Raw genomic sequence first — 20822 nt, forward strand, 5'->3', positions numbered from 1 at the left:
AGGGAAAGTGTCTATGAAAGACAGCTAACAGAACTGTACACCACTGAAAATTTAACCTAGTGATCTGGTACTCAGGAAAGGGGAAACAAGTGAAGGGTACAGCAGATTCATCTATCTTGCCCTCTGCAAAGAGCCTAATTAACCTCAAAATTAGAAATGAAGACATTAATTTATTTATTTAAAATATTTTTATTTTTTTCCCATTTAAGTTGTATTTCATGTCTTTACAAAAAGAAGTCCCGGATTCTGGTTGCTTCAATCCAGGAAATGTAAGCAGAAGTCCTCGTAAAGACACTGGGTTTGTTCTCCACTTTGCATCCAATAGGCCCAAAGCTAACTACGCCATGCACTTCCCACTTTTCTCTTCTAATCTGGCAAACCAGTGGTCCACCTGAATCTCCCTGAAAGAAACAACCATTAGATGGACTTGGAATTGCAGGAAATTGCTATATATGCCAATCACTTTGTGCTCTTTAATAGCTCTATTAACAAACAGAACAAATCAGACTTTTTGCATGCTACATAATGCATAAAACACACCTAGATCTATTTTTAATGGGTGTCATTAAGGTATAGAAAAGGATGTAGAGCTACACTGGAGTTCTTAGCTCTGAGGCATCTTGCGGTAAGGTCTCCACTTACAAGAAGTGAGGAAAGCATCATGTTTTAGCACAGAGGTTCTCAGACTTTTGTACTGGTGACCCCTTTCACATAGAAAGCCTCTGGGTGCGACCACCCTTATACATTAAAAACACTTTTTTATATATTTAACACCATTATAAATGCTGGAGGCACAGCTGGGTTTGGGTGGAGGCTGACAGCTCATGACCCCCCATGTAATAACCTTGCAACCCCCTTAGGGGTCCTGACCCCCAGTTTGAGAACCCCTGTTTTAGCAGGATACTCTTGATGAGATTTAGCTGTCAGGTGAGAGTCCTCTTTAGGATTACCTAAACTCCACATGGGTCACATGAACAGCATTTTCTGCCAAGCACATAAGGATATTAGATGCAGACTGAGTCAGCTCCTTGTTCTTTAAAGCTGTCTAATCATTTATTGGATTAAGAAGGTGGATGATTCAAAGATGTAGTAACAGTATACAGTGTGTTTCATCTCTTAAACCATAGGTCTAGATCAAGGCTAGGTTGGTCATTACTAACATCTGATGGCCCACATGAAGTGAATTAGTGGTCTTGATCCGATTCCGACTAGAAAAAAGTACAGATCACAAAAACCATTTCAACTGACTCTAATATGCCCTATGGTTGGGCAGTCATAGCAGAGAGGTCAAGAACTGCATAGGCCAGGGGTGGGCATACTTTTTGGCCCAAGGGCTCTGGTGGGGAAATTGCATGCAGGGCTATGAATGTAGGGCTGGGGCAAGGGGTTGGGATGCAGGAGGGAGTGCAGGGTGTGGGAGGGGGTGTGGTGTGCAGGAAGGGGCTCAGGGCAAAGGATTGGGGCAGAGAAGGGGTGCGATGGGGCTCAGGGCAGGGGTGCAGGAAGGAGTGTAGGAACGGGCTCAGGGCATAGGGTTGGGGTGCAGGAAGGGTGCGGGATGCAGCGGGGGCTCAGGGCAGGGGGTTGGGGTGCAGGGGGGGTGCGAGGTGCTGCAGGGGGTTGGGGTGCAGGCAGGGTGCAGCAGGGGGCTCAGGGCAGGGAGTTGGGATGCAGGGTGCAGGAGGGGTTCAGGGTATGGGCTCCGGCCCAGTGCCGCTTACCTGGAACGGCTCCGGGGTAGCAGCAGCGCGCATCGGGGCCAAGGCAGGCTCCCTGCCTGCCCGCCCGCCCTGGCCCTGCGCTGCTCCCGGAAGCAGATGGCACCACGTCCCTGTGGCCTCTGGGGGAGGGTGGGGCAGAGGGCTCTGTGCACTGCTCTCGCCTGTGGGTACCTCCCCCGAAGCTCCCATTGGCTGCAGGAGTTTCAGGGGAGGTACCCACAGGCGAGGGCAGCGCGCGGAGCTCTCTGCCTCCCCTTCCCCAGGAGCTGCAGGGACATGGTGCCAGCTGCTTCCAGGAGCGGTGCGGGGCCTGCGGCGCCACAGGGGTGGCAATCCCACGGGCCGGATCCAAAGCTCTGATGGACCGGATCTGGCCCTTGGGCCTTAGTTTGCCCACCCCTGGCATAAGTCAATGAGCCAATTACTTTAGTAATTCTTGAAGGGATGCATCCAGAGAGGATAAAGGGCATGTTGACAGCACCGTGTAGGGAAGTTTACACTACAGCTGCTTGTGCTGTAGCTGATCTATGGGAAGTACAAAGAACTTCAGTATCCAGGGCTACCAATCAGTCACTTTTCACAAGCACTAAAAATTAACACTCCCCAAGTCTTCCCACATCCAAAAATAAAATAATTTTTTAATTCCCCTAAATAATGCCTGACCAAAAATCATCATAAAATATATTAAATAATATATTCCTAGAAATTGCCTGGGAATTGGTACATATCTTTCACTCATTATAATACAAAGAGGTGGAAAAGTTAAATACCTTTAATTAGACTAGTCAAAAAGTGATAATACACAAGCTTTTGACAAGAGATTCCTTTGCAGCAGTTTTGGGCATTTTTTAGCAACCTTTTCTCTATGGATATATACAGCTATGAACATTTTTCCATATACTGCAATGGGCTTAAAATAATCTCTTCCCGATTCTCACTCCCACTCCTCCCCCCAACCCCCTTGCTACTATTGAAATCAGGATACAGGACTAATTCTGAAAATCAGGACGATTTCCTGTAATTTGAGGCCTTTGACAATCCTAATCTATGCCACTGCTTTAAAACTATTTCTCTCCAATTGGATGAGGGATGTCCAAACTTTGTCCTACTAAGTACCATGTTTAATCATCTTAATAGCTTTTAACAGAGAAGTTACTGATTTAATTATGCCAATTTTCTGTTGAGAAAACAGCTGTGATTTCTCCTCCGTAAATAAATGTATTTAACAGGCAAAACAACAACAATAAACAGCCTTTATCCTGAACATGGAAGTATGCCCCTTGAAACTACATTTCCTAGCATGCAGTGTGGACCCTTGCATATGGAGATGTATAATTGTCACAGGCCACACACACTTCTCTTTAAAGACAGGGGCAGCAACAGGCCATTTTTTAGAAAGCTACAAACTATGTTAACTACCCCTGTACTGAACAGCCTGATGTTTTCATTCATAGTTGGAATTAACAGCTGATTTTTGTACCTGACAAGCAGCAGGAGGCTCCCCAGTGTCCATGAATCCAGCACAGAGCATTGACTGCCGAACTCTGTCTCCCCAGAACTTCTTTAGGCGACATGTACTGTAATCTATGACTGGTAACTTGGCCTGATTCAAAACCTCAGACAAAGCCAGGTTTTCTTTCCCACCTTAAATAGATAAAATAGATGAGAAAAGGGAACATGAAAAACATTTCCATTCTAAATATGAACATTTCAAGTGACATGGAATGCAATTTAACAGTATTCATGTACAAGTTACAAGAACTTGGGTCTACCATGTTCCAGATTAAAAGATTCCTACCATTCTATTTTTGTTTCCGATTTGTTAATTCTGATTTTGTTTGTTTTAAATAGTCAGATGTGTGTGTGTCTATTCCACAAGTATAGTCAACTATGAAACTGCATTTCCCCACAATGTATTGTCACAGTTTGCAGCTGGGAAAAAGGATCCAACTATTAATTCATCCCTGGGCAGGGTCACGGTATGTTGGCAGGGCAGTAGAGGGAGGTTTGTACTGCTACTGTCCATGTTTTATCTGTTTTGCAGATAAGGAGACGTCAGCCTCCAGGACTAAAGAGTCTGGCACTTTTCATGGGCATTAGTTAGAATATAAACTCTTTGGGGCAAGGATTGTATCACAGATGTTTGTACAGTGCTTAACACAATGGGGCTGTAATACAGATTGGAATCTCAAATGTGCTCCCCAAATATAAAATAAATAAATACATATGTACATTAACATGAAAACAGGGAAGAACCTCAGAATAAAATCTGAATGGTTGTTGAAAGATTTAGCTGTGCAAGTATTCAGACATGTGGTAGCATGGGCACTAACTGTTACCATATGTCACATACGCTCTTTGGGGCAGGGACTGGTCTGTGTTTATACAGTACCTAGGGTTCTTGTCCTTAACTGGGACTCCTAGGTGCTATGGTTATACTGTTATAATAGTAACATTTAAAAGATTAAGTCAGTCACCTATTTCAGGAAGTGCTGTTATACTAGGTACTTGCACTTCAGAAGCAATGGAAGCTATTTGGTTTTCTTGTGCCTCAGCACATAGGAAGGCATCCTGCCTATATTGCTATGTGTTTTTAAAAGAAGCCTCCTCTATATCATAGGAATTTCAAAGAGTAACTGGCTAAAAGTTGGTCTCTGATAGGCATGCACCTTCCACAGACTGGTGAAGTCTAACCACTGAACTCATGCTACGAGAAGCACTCAGAAGTACCTCTTGTGTCCCCCCATCCAGTCACCCAACAGAATTGTCCTGGACGAAGAGTGCTGTCTCTCTTAGGAAGGCAGGCATAGTGAATAAAATGGTTTGTTAAAATGTCTTCTACAGGCTTGACCAAGGCAATGTCATAATCCAGCTCATTTAGGTGAGGGTAGCGGAAACGCTCATGCCGATAAATTTGCTTCACACGGTAGACTCGCTCTGTGGATTCGGTACGATTAAGGTTATGCTTGCCCAGGAGAATTCGCCAATTTGCTGCATCTTCTACCTTTCCTCTAAAAAATTAATATAACATAGGGTCTCATTATGTTGAGCCTAATGCCCTCTTTTTAATGAGTTTATTCCACCTATTATGTGCAATACTCCCCACACTCACATAATTGACCAGAAGGCTGTTTACCCCAAATTAGCATGACAGTTATATCAAACGTTATGAGTTTAAAATGACATTGTTTAGAAGTGCAAAATGTTAGCCTGCTGAAATGAGTGAAGGTGTGTTTATGATGAAAAATGAGACCCTGCCACAAAAGTAGATTAGAAATTAGTTTAGAGGGTTCTGCTGCCACCATAAACGTAAAGAGCAGCTTGCCTAGTGTTTAACAGCAGCAAAGATACAGTTTGACTCTTCACTGCAGGAGGAAACAATGCATCATTATTTACAGCAGGCCTCCATATACAGTGGGAATAAACATATTATAGATGTATCTATAAAATACAACAATAAAAAGCAGGTTTAGAGGCTTAGTGCACTTGTCCTTCACCTTTGGACATTGCACCATGAATGTGTAACAAGGTTTTGCATCAAAGATTCAGTACCATTTCTAGTTGACTGGGAAAAAGGAATGAATTTTATACATTTCTTTAGGGTAAAATGCATTCCTCCTGAGTAAATGTGCTTTGCACCAGAAGCTTCGGCTCTGATTCAGCAAAGTATTTTTTGGGACTATTCCTGTGCTTAAAGATAGGTACATGCTTAAGTACCTTGCTGAGTTGAGGCCTAAATGAGGATTGGGGAGAATGGAATTCATTCCCTGACTGCTCTAATTATGGGCAGGACATAGGACTTGTAGCTTTACATTGGATTTCTACCTACTGAATCTGTCAAGCTTTGCCACTGTGCAGCTTAAGTGGCATGACGAGCTTTACACATGGTCTTCGAAATAGGGTGAATTTTAACCTTACACCAAATTACATACTGGCAAGGAGGTTGGCCAGATATTTTTCAGAAAGTTTGAAGTTTTCTTAGTTAGACTGTAACTTATTGAATAGTTGGAATGACTTGTTGAACAAGATCAATTGCATTAGTTTCTATTGTTACTTGTTTTACACTGTACTTCACCTGCATGGTTTCTCTATACTGTATAAACTAAAAACTACATTACAATTACTTTAAAAGGGGAGTTACCAAATGTGTGACACATTAACAGATTATTATCATGCATGGTACAAGAAAAGGAACACTAAATACAAAGAAAGTTTACCAAGTACAGAAAATAACTGCTTTCTGTATCATTATATGAAAGAATAATAGTGGTTTTTTGTTTATTCAAAAACAACTGTGGAATATTGATCGCAGAAAGCAAGACAGTTTAAGAACTGGGTAAATCCATATTTGCTTGATTTTATTCCTTCTTGCAATGGTATATTTCTCAATCCAAGTAATAAAACTAGAAGTTCTTTTGACCTCATTTATATGCTTTCTTTCAAAATATTTTCCTAAGCAATACCCAATGGTTATCATCTTTTGCATTTTGATGGATTTTTCTTTTTCTATTAACACCCTAATTTCTAGGTTATGTTCCCAAGTTTATATCCCTGGGGGAATTCTGCAAAACTGTGCAATGCAGAATTTTGCAGAAATTAACATGCGCACAGAATTTCCTTTGCCCCACAGAAATGGGCTGCAGTGCCGCTAGCCACCACTAGGGCTGCTGGACCTGGCAGTGCCCAGCTCACACACAGAAGACACTGCTGCGGGGGAGAGGGAGAGAGCTAGAGGGTTCCTGGCAATTGCAGTTCCCAGCATGCTGTGAGGGAAGGAGAGGGCAGTGCGCAGGAAACCCCATGAAAACCTGAGACAGAGCATCAGGCTGTTTCTCCTTCTGGATCCCTGGGCTTTAGGGGGTAGGGAGGCAGGTGTCTGGGCTAGGGGGCCCCACGGCTAGGCTCTGGGGAGGAGGGGGTTCAGATGTATTGGCTGGGGGGGCCCTGCAGCTACGCTCTGAGGGGGAGGGGTTGTGGATTACCATCCCCCACCCCCTCAGCTGGGCTCTGGTGGGTGGGGAAGGGGACAGAGAAACAGGAACTGGGTTGTCATAGGGTTTCTTTACTCCTGGGGGAATTTTTGTGTGTCTGTATTGTTACAGACATACCTGCTGACAGGTATTTTGAAATAAATTATCAAAATAATTGAAACTGGTGTGATTATGTAGTGTTATTTTGACAAATAAAATTTGCAGAATTTTAAAATATTGTGCGCAGAATTTTTATTTTTTTGGCATAGAATGCCCCAGGAGTAAGTTTAAGAACCACCCCACTAGTGTGCACAATTTCCCTTGATCAATTTCTATCAGTCTTTCTGATGTGTCTCTTTTCATGGTGGCTCTGAGTCACAATGGCTGAAGTACAGAATACATCTAATTCTGCACTTATTTCTCCTTTTAGTGGTAATAAGTTTACAAAAATATATTCCATAACCTCCAAGAACTCAAGCAAAAACTGCAAATGTAAAACTCACTTCTGGAAGCAGTGGGCAGCAGTGAGAACCCAGCTTTTGTGAATGAGAGTCCCTCCACAAACATGAATAAATTTGCTATTTGTTCTAGTCCAAACCTAGAAAGAAAAATAAAGTTAGAAAATAATAGAAATGTATGTCAGAGGAGATTTCATTCTTGGGCACATGAAAGGAATGGATGAACTAATGGTGGTGTAATAGTGCCCTCTACTGAGCAATATGTGTTACTAGCAGTTGTGGAAGAAATCTATTTATCCCAGCATTCTTTTTTTCTGAGTGTAAAATGATGCTAAAGAATTGTTAAGAAAGACCTGTCTGCTAATGCCATTGTGGAATAAAGATGGGGTAGTGAAAACCACTGTTAACTAATAAGCAATAATTATGGAGATATTTGTATGTCCAGACTGCCAAGCCGTTTTACTACTGTAATTTGGTCTTGTCTAGCATTGAGGCCAGCCCTATTGCCCCACCCCTCAAGTCTATTCAAAACGTTGTTGCAAGGATCATTTACCTTGTTTGTTGTTCTCATCACATCTCCCTCCTCTTTGCATCTCCCTATTGGTTCCTCTTCCAACATTGCAGTAAACACATGGAGGGTAACAACATTAATATGGAAGACAAGGATGGAAGAATCTCGCACTGAAGACTCCTTTGTTTTGTTTGTGAATCCTAACACAGCTAGTTATCTCTCATTTTATTAAACCATAGGATATTATGTTACTTTTAACTTAATTTGCCCGTGCATGTTATCCATTTCCATGTCCAAATTATCAGATGTCAGCCACACTTCAGTTATTGATTCTTTATATATACATCCCATTCTCTTCCCTGACCGAGCTTTCTCCTGCAGAAATATAATCTACTTTGATGGCCAAGAAAAATGTATCAGTGGTGGAAAGTAGAGGACTATCTGAGTTAGAGGTTCTGGAGAAACCAGTTTATAAAAGACTCCTTCTGGATGAATGAGAACATGGTCTCCATTTTTTATCTTGGTGGAATAATTCAGTCACATACCAATCTACTTTGTTTAGATACAAAACAGATGATATTACTAATGATGAAAATGTGTTGCTGTCTTGAAGTTCTGTATTTTCACCAATGTCATACAGAGATACCCTCCATCCCTCTTCTTTCTATTTCATCCTTTTTGCCTGCATCTGTAATCAAGTCTTCATTATTTTCTAGGAAATTATTTTCCCATGAAGCTGCTATACAATTCTTGGTTTTAGAATTTATTTTGAAAGTGGCCAGTCCTCCTACTATTAAATATACAGGGCCATTAAAGAGAGTTGGTTTGAGGGGGATTGGGGTGGCTAAAACCTAAATTAAATGTGCTTCCACCAACTTTTTGGAAAGTATACTTCAATTCAGGTTTGATGGCTACATATTGTAGCTCACAAATATTTTACAACCATAAGAAACTCCTTATATTATATATAAAATTATATAAATAGTTCTTAGACCACAATCCCTTTATTAAAAGCTATGTGAAAAGCATACTTTACATACATTTTACCACTGACTTCAGTAGGAGAAGCATGTGGCACAATATAGAGACACAAGTTACAGTCGCTTGGTTGCACACACACTCTTAATAACTGTATTATTGACTTCAATAAAAATGTTGTATTGACGAAGGACAGCTAGGTTTGTTCCTCTGTCTAAAGGTCATTGTTACCTGTATTGAGACATGCCAAGGCCAAGAATGTGGCCTTACTTCGTTGCCCGATATAATCCTCTCCACTGTGTTTGGTTGAAAATATGGAACACCACAGTTTGTTGGCCAATCTAAAATATACAGATAAATAAAGGAAGTCTACAAGATCATATTCTAACAGTAGTAGGCTGATTCTGGAAAGATGGAGCATACAACTCAAACATGCAGAGAATTTGGAAAAATGGGGTAAAATGACAATCATTAACAATGTACTGTATTCACCAGCCTTGTGTTCATATTACTCTTTTTTGTACAATTATGCATGCATGTATAGGAATAGTAAAAAAGTTAATGGATTTTAAAACTTCAAATAGATCAATAAATACATGGAAGAGTTTATTGTGTGAGCTTATTAGTTTATACACCCACACCTGCTATTTTCAAATGTCTATGACTACTTTGCTTTTGGGACACAATTCCTTTTGCTTCTTAATTTACAGATGATTGTTTCTCTGGAATGTGTGATCACTTTCTGTTTGACTACTTTGGAGATACAGTAGCTTATTGTGAGAAGATTTTCAGATGTTTTACTGGTTTTGTGTTACATATAATTAACTGGACACATTCTTGTGCATTTGCACTCAGATACCTCAAGCTGCATCTTTCAGAAACTTCATATTTACCATGGATGCACCCAGCAATAGGGACCAATGCCCTTGACAGGTTTGAAGAAATGTGAATTAAAAGTACGAAGTTGGGTGTTTAAAAATAGCCCACCCTACATCAGGAGCCTGATCCTCCAATCTCTAGTCACACAATTGGTTCCATTGTGTAAATCAGATGCATCCCTCAAACAATCTTGCCAGGTGTCAGTCCCGCAATTGGAGTCTCCAAGACTTCCCTTTTAAAATGGGGCTTTCAAAATATTAACAGAAATGGCAACTTCTGACCTAGGAACAGAAGAAAATGACTTATTTGGGCTTTTAGGTGGGGTTGCTGAATACTTGACCAAAGAAATCCCCATGGAACCCAAATAGCTCCTTCTAATTTGACCCGAGGTGCCCATTTAATCTCATGGTATTAATTAATACTATTATTATCTGGTTTTTGTTTTTTTGCCAGTTTCTAGAGAGCAGCCATTAGGGTTTGGTATCATTAACAGCCAACAGTGTTATGGCACTAATAAAGTCATATTTATAATAGATTTCTTGCAGATGCAGAGAAAGGGGAACATTTGGCAACAGAGAGCACTATTAAGTAGGAAAGGAACGAGCTTTATCAAACAAGTTTAAGCGTGTGCACAGGATCTGCTGAATTAAAATCCACTGGCTAATGGCATTAGCCTGTTTAATAGTTTTTTCAAAAAACAGAGATCATGTAGTGTCAACTTACCGATGTTCAGGAATTTGGGATGACGAGCATTCTGGAGTGAAGATGCTTGTGCTAAGGAAAGCACTAAGAGCAGCATAAGCAAACCGTCTATCATCATTGCCAAGAACTTGATCAGACGAGTGAAGAAGAGAGACTGAATTTTTGTACTGCAGCACAATTATCATTACTGAACATGACACTGGAGGGACAGGACCATAAACACCACTGCTTGTTGTTACTTTCATGATAAATACAGTAAAACAATGCAGGACAGATCAAAACACCAAGGTCTGGATGGTTCTGCCTGTGGTTAGCATTCTTGTTATGACTGGTTGTGGGAGGGTGGTTCTCATCAGCAGTTTTACACTGGAAGGTACAAACTAAACGGGCATTTCTGCAAGGTACTGTTGTATGTTTAGGGAATTTTGGTCCAACATCCACTTTATGATTAATGATTTACAAGCTCAAATGAAGGAAGCCATTGAATTTTTATTACTTGATAAAAATGAGTGGCAGATCCAACCACTGAGCAGCAGATGGGGCTAGGGAAGCTATTTTCTATGAAGTAACACAAACACACTTTAATTCATTGAAAGCTCTTGACCCAGATTCATTAAATTACGCTACCTTTAACCGCATAGGGGACAAAATCTCTTCTTATGAGGCTGAACAGCTTTCAATACCATGTGGTTAATTGTTGCTGGGGTTGCTTTTTTGCCAGTAAGAAAACAGTATGTCGTTGGAAAAGGGTTAAGATTTGTTAGCATCATTTCCTCATTCGTGTTTATTCCCTTCCTTTTTAAAATTCCCTTGAAATGTTGTTTGAGCAATGTATTCTGTCAGATATGGAAGGCTGATAATAAGATAGATGGCATCTGTTTAGGTCACATATTAGTTGGGATTAATGCTTCTAAAGACTTACAGACTGCAGCTTAGTACTCTGCTATCTGAATGCATTGACCCTTCTGCATGTGATGACTGTAAGCTCAAGACCCAGCATTTCTAGAGCTTTAGAGAGGCAGAAACTGTACATTTGAATAACTGCAGCAAAGCCTTCGAGTGTGTTTCTTGATCTGATACAGACAAGAGTTAAATGTGTGATGAGATTGGACATCCAGCACTTCCCCGGAGAGGATGTTCCACAGTCTATCAGCTCTAACCATAAGAAAGCTTTTTCTAATATTCAACCTAAGTTTTTCTTTTATTAATTAAATCCCGTTATTCTTTGGGGCTTTCTTTTCCTAACAGGGGCTTCAGTTCTGCAAGCCCATGTCAGCCCTGAAAGGGGGTGACAGGAAAAGGAAATGAACCAGTTGTACAGTACTCCCCAATGGCAGTTGAAATCTCTCTAGGCCAGGAGTCTGAATCTCTCATTTTATAAAGTGGTGGTGATGGTGAGGAGAACATTCATTCTTAAAACAACCAGTGTCTTTAGCTGCAAGACTGACATTTCATCTTTCCAAACGAGAAAAACACATAGATCTTGTTCATCTACAAATTACACTCTCCATGCAAAATGAACACACATCCTGTCACCTTTCTGCCCCATTGCAGAGCTAGCCTATTTAGAATCTCCAATTCAACACAGGGGGCTAGACAACACTACTCATTTTCATTGTCTGTAGTGATACAAGGGTGTGCGGTAGTTACAGGCATATTGAAAAAACAAGGGCTCTGCCCAGAGACACTTACAATCACCAGTTTCTTATCCGCAAATGATTAGATGGATCTAGCAACATGAACTATTAAGGAGGTGAGACTTTGAAAAGATGTGGGTCAGACATTGGTTTTTAATTGATCCCTTCATTTCAAAACTATTTTACTGAAGAAAGTGAAAAAAAATGTAATTTTTAAACCAAATAAACCCCATCATCTCTATCTTCCTACCCAAGAAAGCAGGACATAAATGACTGGTGTTATGAAGAGTTCTGTATGGTTATTTAGCCCACACTGTAAGGGTTTACTGAAAGGATTGATTTCCATCTAATAAACCATTCTTCTCCCACCCCTTTTGTCCAATTAACAATACTATTTAACACTAATATAGGATTTTTCATTTTCAAAGAGCTTTGAAACCATGAATTAATCACCTCAACATGGCTGCAAGGAACAGTTGCAAGTATTACCTTCACAGTTGGGAAAACTCATGAGAGCAGTGTCTTGCCCAGGTCACAGAGAACATAAGGGTCAGTTCCAAGACTAGAACTCAGGAATTTCTGGCTCCCAATCTTGTAGTAAGACTGAGTGTCTACACTACGAAATTAGGTCAAATTTATAGAAGTCGATTTTTTAGGAAGCAATTTTATACAGTCGATTGTGTGTGTCCCCAATAAGCGCATTAAGTCGGCAGAGTGCGTCCACAGTACTGAGGCTAGCGTCGACTTTTGGAGCGTCGACACTGTTAATGCATCTTACAACTCAGTTGTTTTCGAAGTGTAGACCTGCCCAAAGTACATATTGGACTTCAAGTGCCTGAAAGTGCACTGACTTCATCGGAGCTATGCCAATTTACACCAACCATGAATCTGGCTCTAAGTTTGTAACTCCTATTAATGTTTCCCTCTTTTTATTTCTCCTTCAGAGGACAGCACTCTCAACTCAGATACACTGGCCAGGTAGACAGGAAAAGCCCCACAAACTTTTGAATTTCATTTCCTGTTTGGCCAGTGTGCATATCAGCACAGGTGACCATGCGAGTGCTGTCCAGAGCAGTCACAATGGAGCACTCTGGGATAGCTCCCGGAGGCCAATACTGTCGAATTGCATCCACACTACCCCAAATTCGACCCGGCTATGTTGATTTCAGCGCTAATCCCCTCGTCAGGGAGGAGTACAGAAATCGATTTTAAGAGCCTTTTAAGTCAACAAAAATGGCTTCGTCGTGTGGACAGGTGCAGGGTTAAATCGATCTAACGCTTCTAAATTTGACCTAAACTCGTAGTGTAGACCAAGGCTAAGTAAAACTTAGCTGCACCCTCCCCCAAACTGTTTTTCCTACAAAGAACTACATGACTTTGTTCTATAGGTCTGTCGCATCTTATGCACATTTAACATGCACTATTTCAGCTTTACGCGATCGGAAAAGCAAAACAAAAACAAAAACAAAGAGAAAAACAACAATTTTAATACTGTACCTGTAGTGAGGGTGATTCTGCCCGCCATTACACTCAATGTAATTTTGACTATACGCGATTTTCGCTTTACGCGCTGACTGCGGAACGTAACCCCAGTGTAAGATGCGACAGACCTGTAATTTTAACAAGGAACAACTTTCTGTCCCACCAAGGACCCCTTACCTCACCACACTTACTGGCAGATCACTATTTGCTTGGATTTACAAAAAAGCTAAATAATTGTCTGAGTAAGATGTTTTGTACTTGGGCCTGTCACCACAGAAGTGATCCTTTCTTATTGCTTCAGATTATAAGAAGGGCAGGAAGAAATGCTTCCCAAACACATACGGCTTTGAACAACTGGCTAGTTGCCTTATAGGGAGTAGAGATTCTTTTCCTCTGAAGCACCAGCAATTAGTTACACTGGGAGGCAGAATACCAGGTTCTATTGAGTTCATTGCCAGTTTGCATTCTTTCACATGAAGGCAAGTGGAGCCTCTGGGGATGAAAATTTTTATCTTGGCGTCCTGGAAGTTACACATGCAGATCCTGGTGAACCAAGATCAGAGTATACGGTTTATAATTCCAGGGACAGATTAAAAAAGATCAACAGGAATATTTTTTATTTTTATTATTTTAGTAAGTGCTGGTGTTATTTGTTGTCTCTCAAAAAAACTGGAGCCTGGTTAGTGCTCATGAAAGTCTTGGAGATCAAAGAACTCCAACCAAGAACAGTTACAGCACAGATGGTTATTTTGCAAGTTTCTTCTTCACTGCTCAGCCCAATGCATCTTTAATGCTGATCTTCAGGGGCCACTTTCAATAGGTGAGAGAGGGGCTAATTCAGTTCTTGGCCTCTTCTCCAAGACTGCAAACAGCAGATTTAATGATATTGATACTTGTTTATTGGTAACTGGACTAAGATAACTCATTTTACACACGCTACCTAATAAACACCCACGACAGGTAATACCTATTCTCAGTCAACACCAATTTGGGCTAGATCTGAACCAGTGACTTAGAAGGGAACAGCTTTATAACTTACACTTAAAGCAAGCTGTGAGCCATCCAGAATCCATGTGTTCAGATACTAGTTGGTCCTTCTAGTGCTAAGTTATGATGCTCTAAAATGTATTAATTAGCCACTATTACTTTGTGATTAGGAGCTATCTTGATAGTTCCAACATGCCTTCCTCCCCAGCATCTAGACAGGTTAGCACCAATTGTTATCCAGAGTAGCATCTTCTGGTTTTTGGAACATAAATTTGGTGCCAATTCTCTTTCAAAAGCTGTTAAATTGTAAATGCAGACAAGCCTGAATCTACAGCATTCCAAGTCAGTAGAACTCAGAAGTTAAAACTACAGTTCTGTCTCTGATAAATCTAACCCCAGTTCCATGAACATTAACAATAATTTTGTACAGTGGTCAAAAACTGAAAAGATTCAATTAACGTGTTACCCAACAGGCATTTAGATTCAAAATGCCAAAAGTAACTTTCCAAAGACCACATCCAAAGTGAACCCAAAATTCTGTGCTACGATGCCTTTAAAAAAAGAGGCAGTTGTTATATTTCATCCACAGAGTTAATATTCAGATGAATATTTTAGTTTTCTTAAATCCCCATTAAAAATCTCTTCTATTTTAATCCTTTCCAAAAGCAAAGGAAATCCTTAGCGGCACACACTATATTTGTTAACAAGCCACAGTGACTCAATTAGAAGCCTAAAGACCTGAAATGCCCAAAATAAGGGAGCATCTGTTTGTTTGTTTGTTTGTTTTTTGATTAGCAAGACATTGACCTGATTGCCTTGCTATCCTTCCCCTTCATTTGCTGTTTATTTTTCTTCTACAGTGATAATCAGATATTGGTACTGTAGTAGCAAATCTGTGCCAGTACTGTACTATAGGTTTATTCACTGCAGTGGTTTATATAACCTAGTAGTTGTAGTACTAGCTTCTACACTGTATAGCAGCCTACCGTTGTTTAAGAGACATTGAGCCTAATTGGTCTCTTCTTCTGCTTACAATTCCCTTCTAATCAATACCAATACTATTTTAGGACTTATTACAATTATTTTGAAAAAATTACAGTGATCAGAACTATGCCGTTATTTTCAAATGATTTCCCAGAATTTTTGTGTACACACACACACACACACACACACACACACCAATTTTGGGAAGAGGGGATCCTACAGTTCACATGGCAAATCAATCAGCTGGAAATTTTAACCTTATAGTTTAAGTTGCATTACATTAAAACTAAATGAACAGCAACCTGACTTTAGGAACATGTTTCACTCCAGTCAAATGAGGATACAAGGTTGGTGGAGGGCAAGTTGCCCAGGATGGCCCCTCCGCTAGTGTACTGTACACATCCAAATGGGCATCCCTGTGACTATATATTTATCACTTATGCAATTTAAAAAAAATCACAATTCAGTGTAGATGCACATCCAGAAATCACTAAAAATTACATTTAATGTCAGGAAACCAAACTGAGCACTTATAATCTGTAATATAGACACAGTATGACAGACTAGCCTGAGATACTTTTTTTGTGTCGTGTTTGTAAGAAAGAGCTATTCAGGATAAAATTCACATTACATGAGTCATTCATGATTCAATAGGTATCTTTGGTAATATTGTACATTTATGTCTTAGTTACATTGCAAGCACTAAGTCCTTTGGATACTTATGTAATTCATTATAACTATATAGACTAATTTAAGTGATATTGCAGTAGTGTCTTCTATCTATACATTGTCTGTGACATATGTGATGTATAGAAGGAAGTCAGACTAGCAGAATTGAAGTTACTCTGCACATTTATATTACAGATCACTCTTATTCATTAACTATATAGCAATTACAGTGTCATTAATATTATGCCCTTTATATATTACTAAAGTGGTATTTATGGCTCTGTAAAGTCTAAAATGCAATTAAGTTATAGTTTTTAAAAACAGCATACTATTTCCCCAAAGAGTTTCAATGTAATAGGATTTTAAGGAATGTAAGTTGTATTTTTAAAAAGTTTTCCTAACTGTAAATTATTAAAGTACAAAGTACAATAACATTACCTTAAAAGATCTGTCTTTTAGAAAAAAAATCTATCATTGCTTGTAATACACAAGAACTGAATAGTACTATAGAAAACAAAAAAGTCAAGGAGCTACAAATATACAAGGCTTCTGCTTTCTCAGGTAATAGATCTCCTTGGAGTTTCTTGTTGAGTTCTCAGGTAATAGATCTCCTTGGAGTTTCTTATTTTATGTCAACTCACAGTTTCCCACCCTATTCTAAAGTGACTGGATTGTCCACACTAGCTGCGTTAAGTCTTAAGATTCACTGTTTATTTACAAGACAGTTTAAATGTTGCAGGCATGTAGCTATGTTCACTCCACAACAGTATTGGAACGGGCACAGCAGCTTGGGTGTCTCAGAGAGTGCATCATTGTTCTAAATGGCCTTTTCTTTGCCTCTTTAGCTGGAGGTGACTCCTCAGTACTTTTCCTAGAGAGCTCTATAGGCTCTGTCTGGAATTGTTCTATTTGAATTTCAAGATGTTTTTGAATGGCTAATCCAAGAACTTCTGGGTCCACGGCTGCCCCATATACTTCCCATGTCATCCCTTCATCATCCCATCTCACTTCACGTACCGGAGACTTTGGGGCCTCTTGGTCATGTTCTAAATTAACCTCTGGGAACACATGAGAGTGACCTTCAGCTACAACAGATGGGCTTGTGGCCACAGACTTGCATTCCATTGTTGAAATGGTTTGTACCTCTGCATCTTTGCATTCAAGAGGAGATTTCAGTTCTTTGGTTAAGTCATTCATAGAGGTCATAGTCCATGTGTCTTTAGTCTTCATTATCATGTCTGCACACTGCTGGTCATGCAACACAATGTAAGAAGCCTTCATTTCCTGTTGAGCTCTGCTCTGTTGAATGCAGTGCTGAGCATGTGACAGATGCTCCCCAGGAACACTACAGCATTTCAGGATTCGCTTTGCATCCAGACCTGATTCACTAACAGATGATACCAGTTTAGGAAAGGTCATCATATCTGAAGTAGGCAAGGACTGACAATATCCAGGAGTTACCTGTTCTCTTCCCGATTCACTAACTGAGCATACTAACCTTGGAACAAGTTGAAGAGATGGTATTGGCAAAGAATGGCAATAGGCAGAAACAGTGCCGTCTATCTTCATAGCAGAATCCTGCCTTGCATTGCAGGGTAGAGCAGTGCTGTTGTGAATTGTCATCACTGTGGGAGAGTATATACTGCTTGATACATTATTGTAAGTCATGCCACCTTGACTAAGCCCAATTGATTGACTGCACATTGTCCTGTTTGGGAAACCACTTCCTGGCATGTGTGGTCCTAGAACAGCAGTGTGAAATGTTCCAGGATCTGTATAAATGGTTGTGTTATGTGTTATACCGCCACTGTCAAAGCTGTTTGTGGGCACTTTTTGGTCTCTATGTGAAGTGGGAATCTGAGTCACCCAGTTTTGATAGTTAGGAGTATTTTCATATGTTCCAGAGCCATATCTCAGTCTTTGGAAAGACGTGTTATGCATTGGTGTATCATAATTACTGCTAGAAGAACTTATAATAGAGTGTGTGGCACTGGTTTCCATGTGGGCGACAGAACTCTGCTGCTTGCAACTGCATGTTAGGTCAGAATGGCTTCTTTGGACTGCAGCTTCCAGTCCTTCCATTCTATTCATACTTTGCTGGTGTGTATCACAGACTGAAGAAATGTTCTCAACAGTGCTACTCTTGACATGCATCTTAGTGTCCTTTCCTTCCAGGGATACTGGAGTCTGGTCAACAGTCAGGAAGCAGTTTGTAGTCGTAGCTCTGTTCTGCACATTATCACCTGGTGACTGATCACTCGTTGTTCTGACAGCCGACGAACTTTCCACCATTCCAGACTGTGTGGAAGACCATTCAGAACTAGGGGTACTTCCAACATCGTTCTTGCTCACCTGTGTTTGGCAGATAGTACTACTGAGGCTCTTCTTGAGATCTTGCTTGTTGCTCTGTCTTTCATCAGAACTCACTTGCCCAGTGCATGCCAGACTTGAGGAGCTCTTAGACAGAGGGTGGCTGTTTAGATTCAGGGGACGGTGGCAAACAGAATTTAGTGTTTCCTGATGGGAATGGGTTTGGACCTGGTGGTTGTTGGCTGCCATGGCAAATAAGAGACCTGCAGGAAGGAAAGAGACTTTAAAAACAATTCAAGAAGGAATATGTAATTAGCGATACTCAAGATCAGGAAATACTCATCATCCCTATGGATCCACTGCTTAGGCTTCCCTTGCTTTTTATAGTCAAGAGCATGTGCCCCCAGAGATCAAAGTACAACATCTTTCTTTATCCTCAAGTGGATCAGCTTGTTTTTACCGTTAAGATTGTTATACAAAAGATTTTTTCCCAAAATTGGGTTTGTACTTCATGATACAGAATGAGTTTTTACACATTATGAGTAAATATCAGCAATGTCAAGTCTCTCCTGAATTTACTGAAAAACACTTTTTACGGTGTCCAGAGACAGGCACTGTGACCGCCCACAACTTAACTGAAGGGAAGGCACACTTTTAAACACAGATGAACACTCAGGAGAAAAGTTATTAGGAACCTAAGTTAAACAAGTGGTGTCACAAACAAAAAAACAAAAATGTTTTCAAGTCTGACTAAAAATTCTTTCCTCTCACAGCTGTTCAGCTTTTAGTTCCTTGTGATGTCATAATTTTCATAAATTATCCAGTCATCGAGTCTTAAAGCTTAAATTGGATTTAAGTTTCTAAATTGGAAAAAAAATCTACTCTTTCTCCCCCCTCCCCCAAACAAGCAGAAAATCCTTTCAAGCCTTATTTATATATTGTTTTAAAAAAGTGAAAGAGGAGACTAATCAGGTGGCTTTCCCACTCTGCCGCTAGCAGTACACACAAACACACACAGCATATGGTCTAAATTTATCCCTTTCCTGGCAGTTACCTTAACACACTCACACCCACCCACCCACCCACAATTCAGATTATTGCTGGGTTTCCCCTGCTATTTATCCTACCACAGAGAGACATCATGGCCATTTAAACTTCAAGGTTGCAGTTATAGGATCCACCAGGTGAGTTAGCAGAAGAACTCTAACAAGGCCAATTCAATCAGGGTGGATATGGCCCATTCCCAACAGTTGACAAGAAGTTCACCCCTTCTTGTTAACTGCTGGGGATGGGCCACATCCACCCTGATTGAAGTGGCCTCGTTAACACTGACCCGCCTCCCCCACTTGGTAAGGCAACTCCCATAGAATCATAGAATATCAGGGTTGGAAGGGACCTCAGGAGGTCATCTAGTCCAACCCCCTGATCAAAGCAGGACCAATCCCCAGACAGATTTTTGCCCCAGATCCCTAAATGGCCACCTCAAGGATTGAACTCCGAACCCTGGGTTTAGGAGGCCAATGCTCAAACCACTGAGCTATCCCTCCCCCACATTGTTTCATGTGCTGTATATTTATACCTGCCTACTGTATTTTTCACTCCATGCATCTGATGAAGTGGGTTTTAGCCTACGAAAGCTCTAAGGTGCCACAAGGACTCCTCGTTGTTTTTGCTGATACAGACTAACACAGCCACCCCTCTGAAACCAGAAGATCTCTGCATCTCAGAACAGGGTTTCCTTTTGCAAATTGCCATAAGAACCCAGAAGTTCATATTAATTGTTGAAACTAATATCCAACAGCAAGGAGGAAAATACTCATTTTCAAATGAAATATTACAACTCTTCTGTCTTTGACAAGAGAACTAGCTAACTTCTGTTAAGAACATACTTGCTTCTACTGCCTGGTAGATAATTATTTGACCCTATGACCCCTACAAATGTTTATATTTATGTTACTATTTCCTCATTTAGGAGAAACTGTAATAGTAACAGTCTTATTTTTAACAAGACTTAACAGGCCCCTAAGTAGCTTCTTCCAGTGGCTCTCTTTTTAATGTCACTTATTCTATTCTCCTGCTGTTGCAACATCTTGCATTGACTATTTGGCCTATTCACCTTCCCTCCTCTCACCAGACACTTTGATGTATAATTGAAGTGAAATTATTTGAATAGCTTTCTTCAACAACAGAGCACACTCCATTTTTCATTTTTTAAAATCTTCTACCCAACCAACACATAGTTAAATCAAGCTGCAGCATTTAATTTATTAGCATGCATTTAAGTGGCCAGCTCAAATAATAGTAAGTAATTTTTTATATAGAAGTACAGATGAAAGTGTTTCTAAATTTCATGCCTCAGGACTTCAGGGGATTTTCAGTAGAGGTCCAGAAGGCAATATTTCCCCCCCCACTCAATGTATTTCAGGTTTGTTTCCCCGCCCATCCTCTGAAGCATCAAAAAGGGCCATGCCTGGGGATGGGACACTGAAAAGGGCAGGCTGGAACTCTGAGATGATACTGAGAATTCTCTCACT

At 40.4% G+C, this 20822-nt stretch overlaps 1 protein-coding gene across 1 annotated transcript; it reads right to left on the minus strand.

The window, feature by feature from the left end:
- On the minus strand, positions 1-18395 carry LOC117879757 (elastase-1-like). Its single transcript, XM_034775021.1, is given in 8 exon segments — positions 1-401; positions 3202-3365; positions 4452-4732; positions 7195-7289; positions 8870-8979; positions 10241-10346; positions 15612-15693; positions 18316-18395. Coding segments are annotated over 8 exon segments (1095 nt in total). The 3' UTR covers positions 1-224.
- Positions 18396-20822: the final 2427 nt, after the last annotated feature.

This window comes from Trachemys scripta, chromosome 7 (genome assembly GCF_013100865.1).
Source record: "Trachemys scripta elegans isolate TJP31775 chromosome 7, CAS_Tse_1.0, whole genome shotgun sequence".
Taxonomy (NCBI): Eukaryota; Metazoa; Chordata; order Testudines; family Emydidae; genus Trachemys; species Trachemys scripta.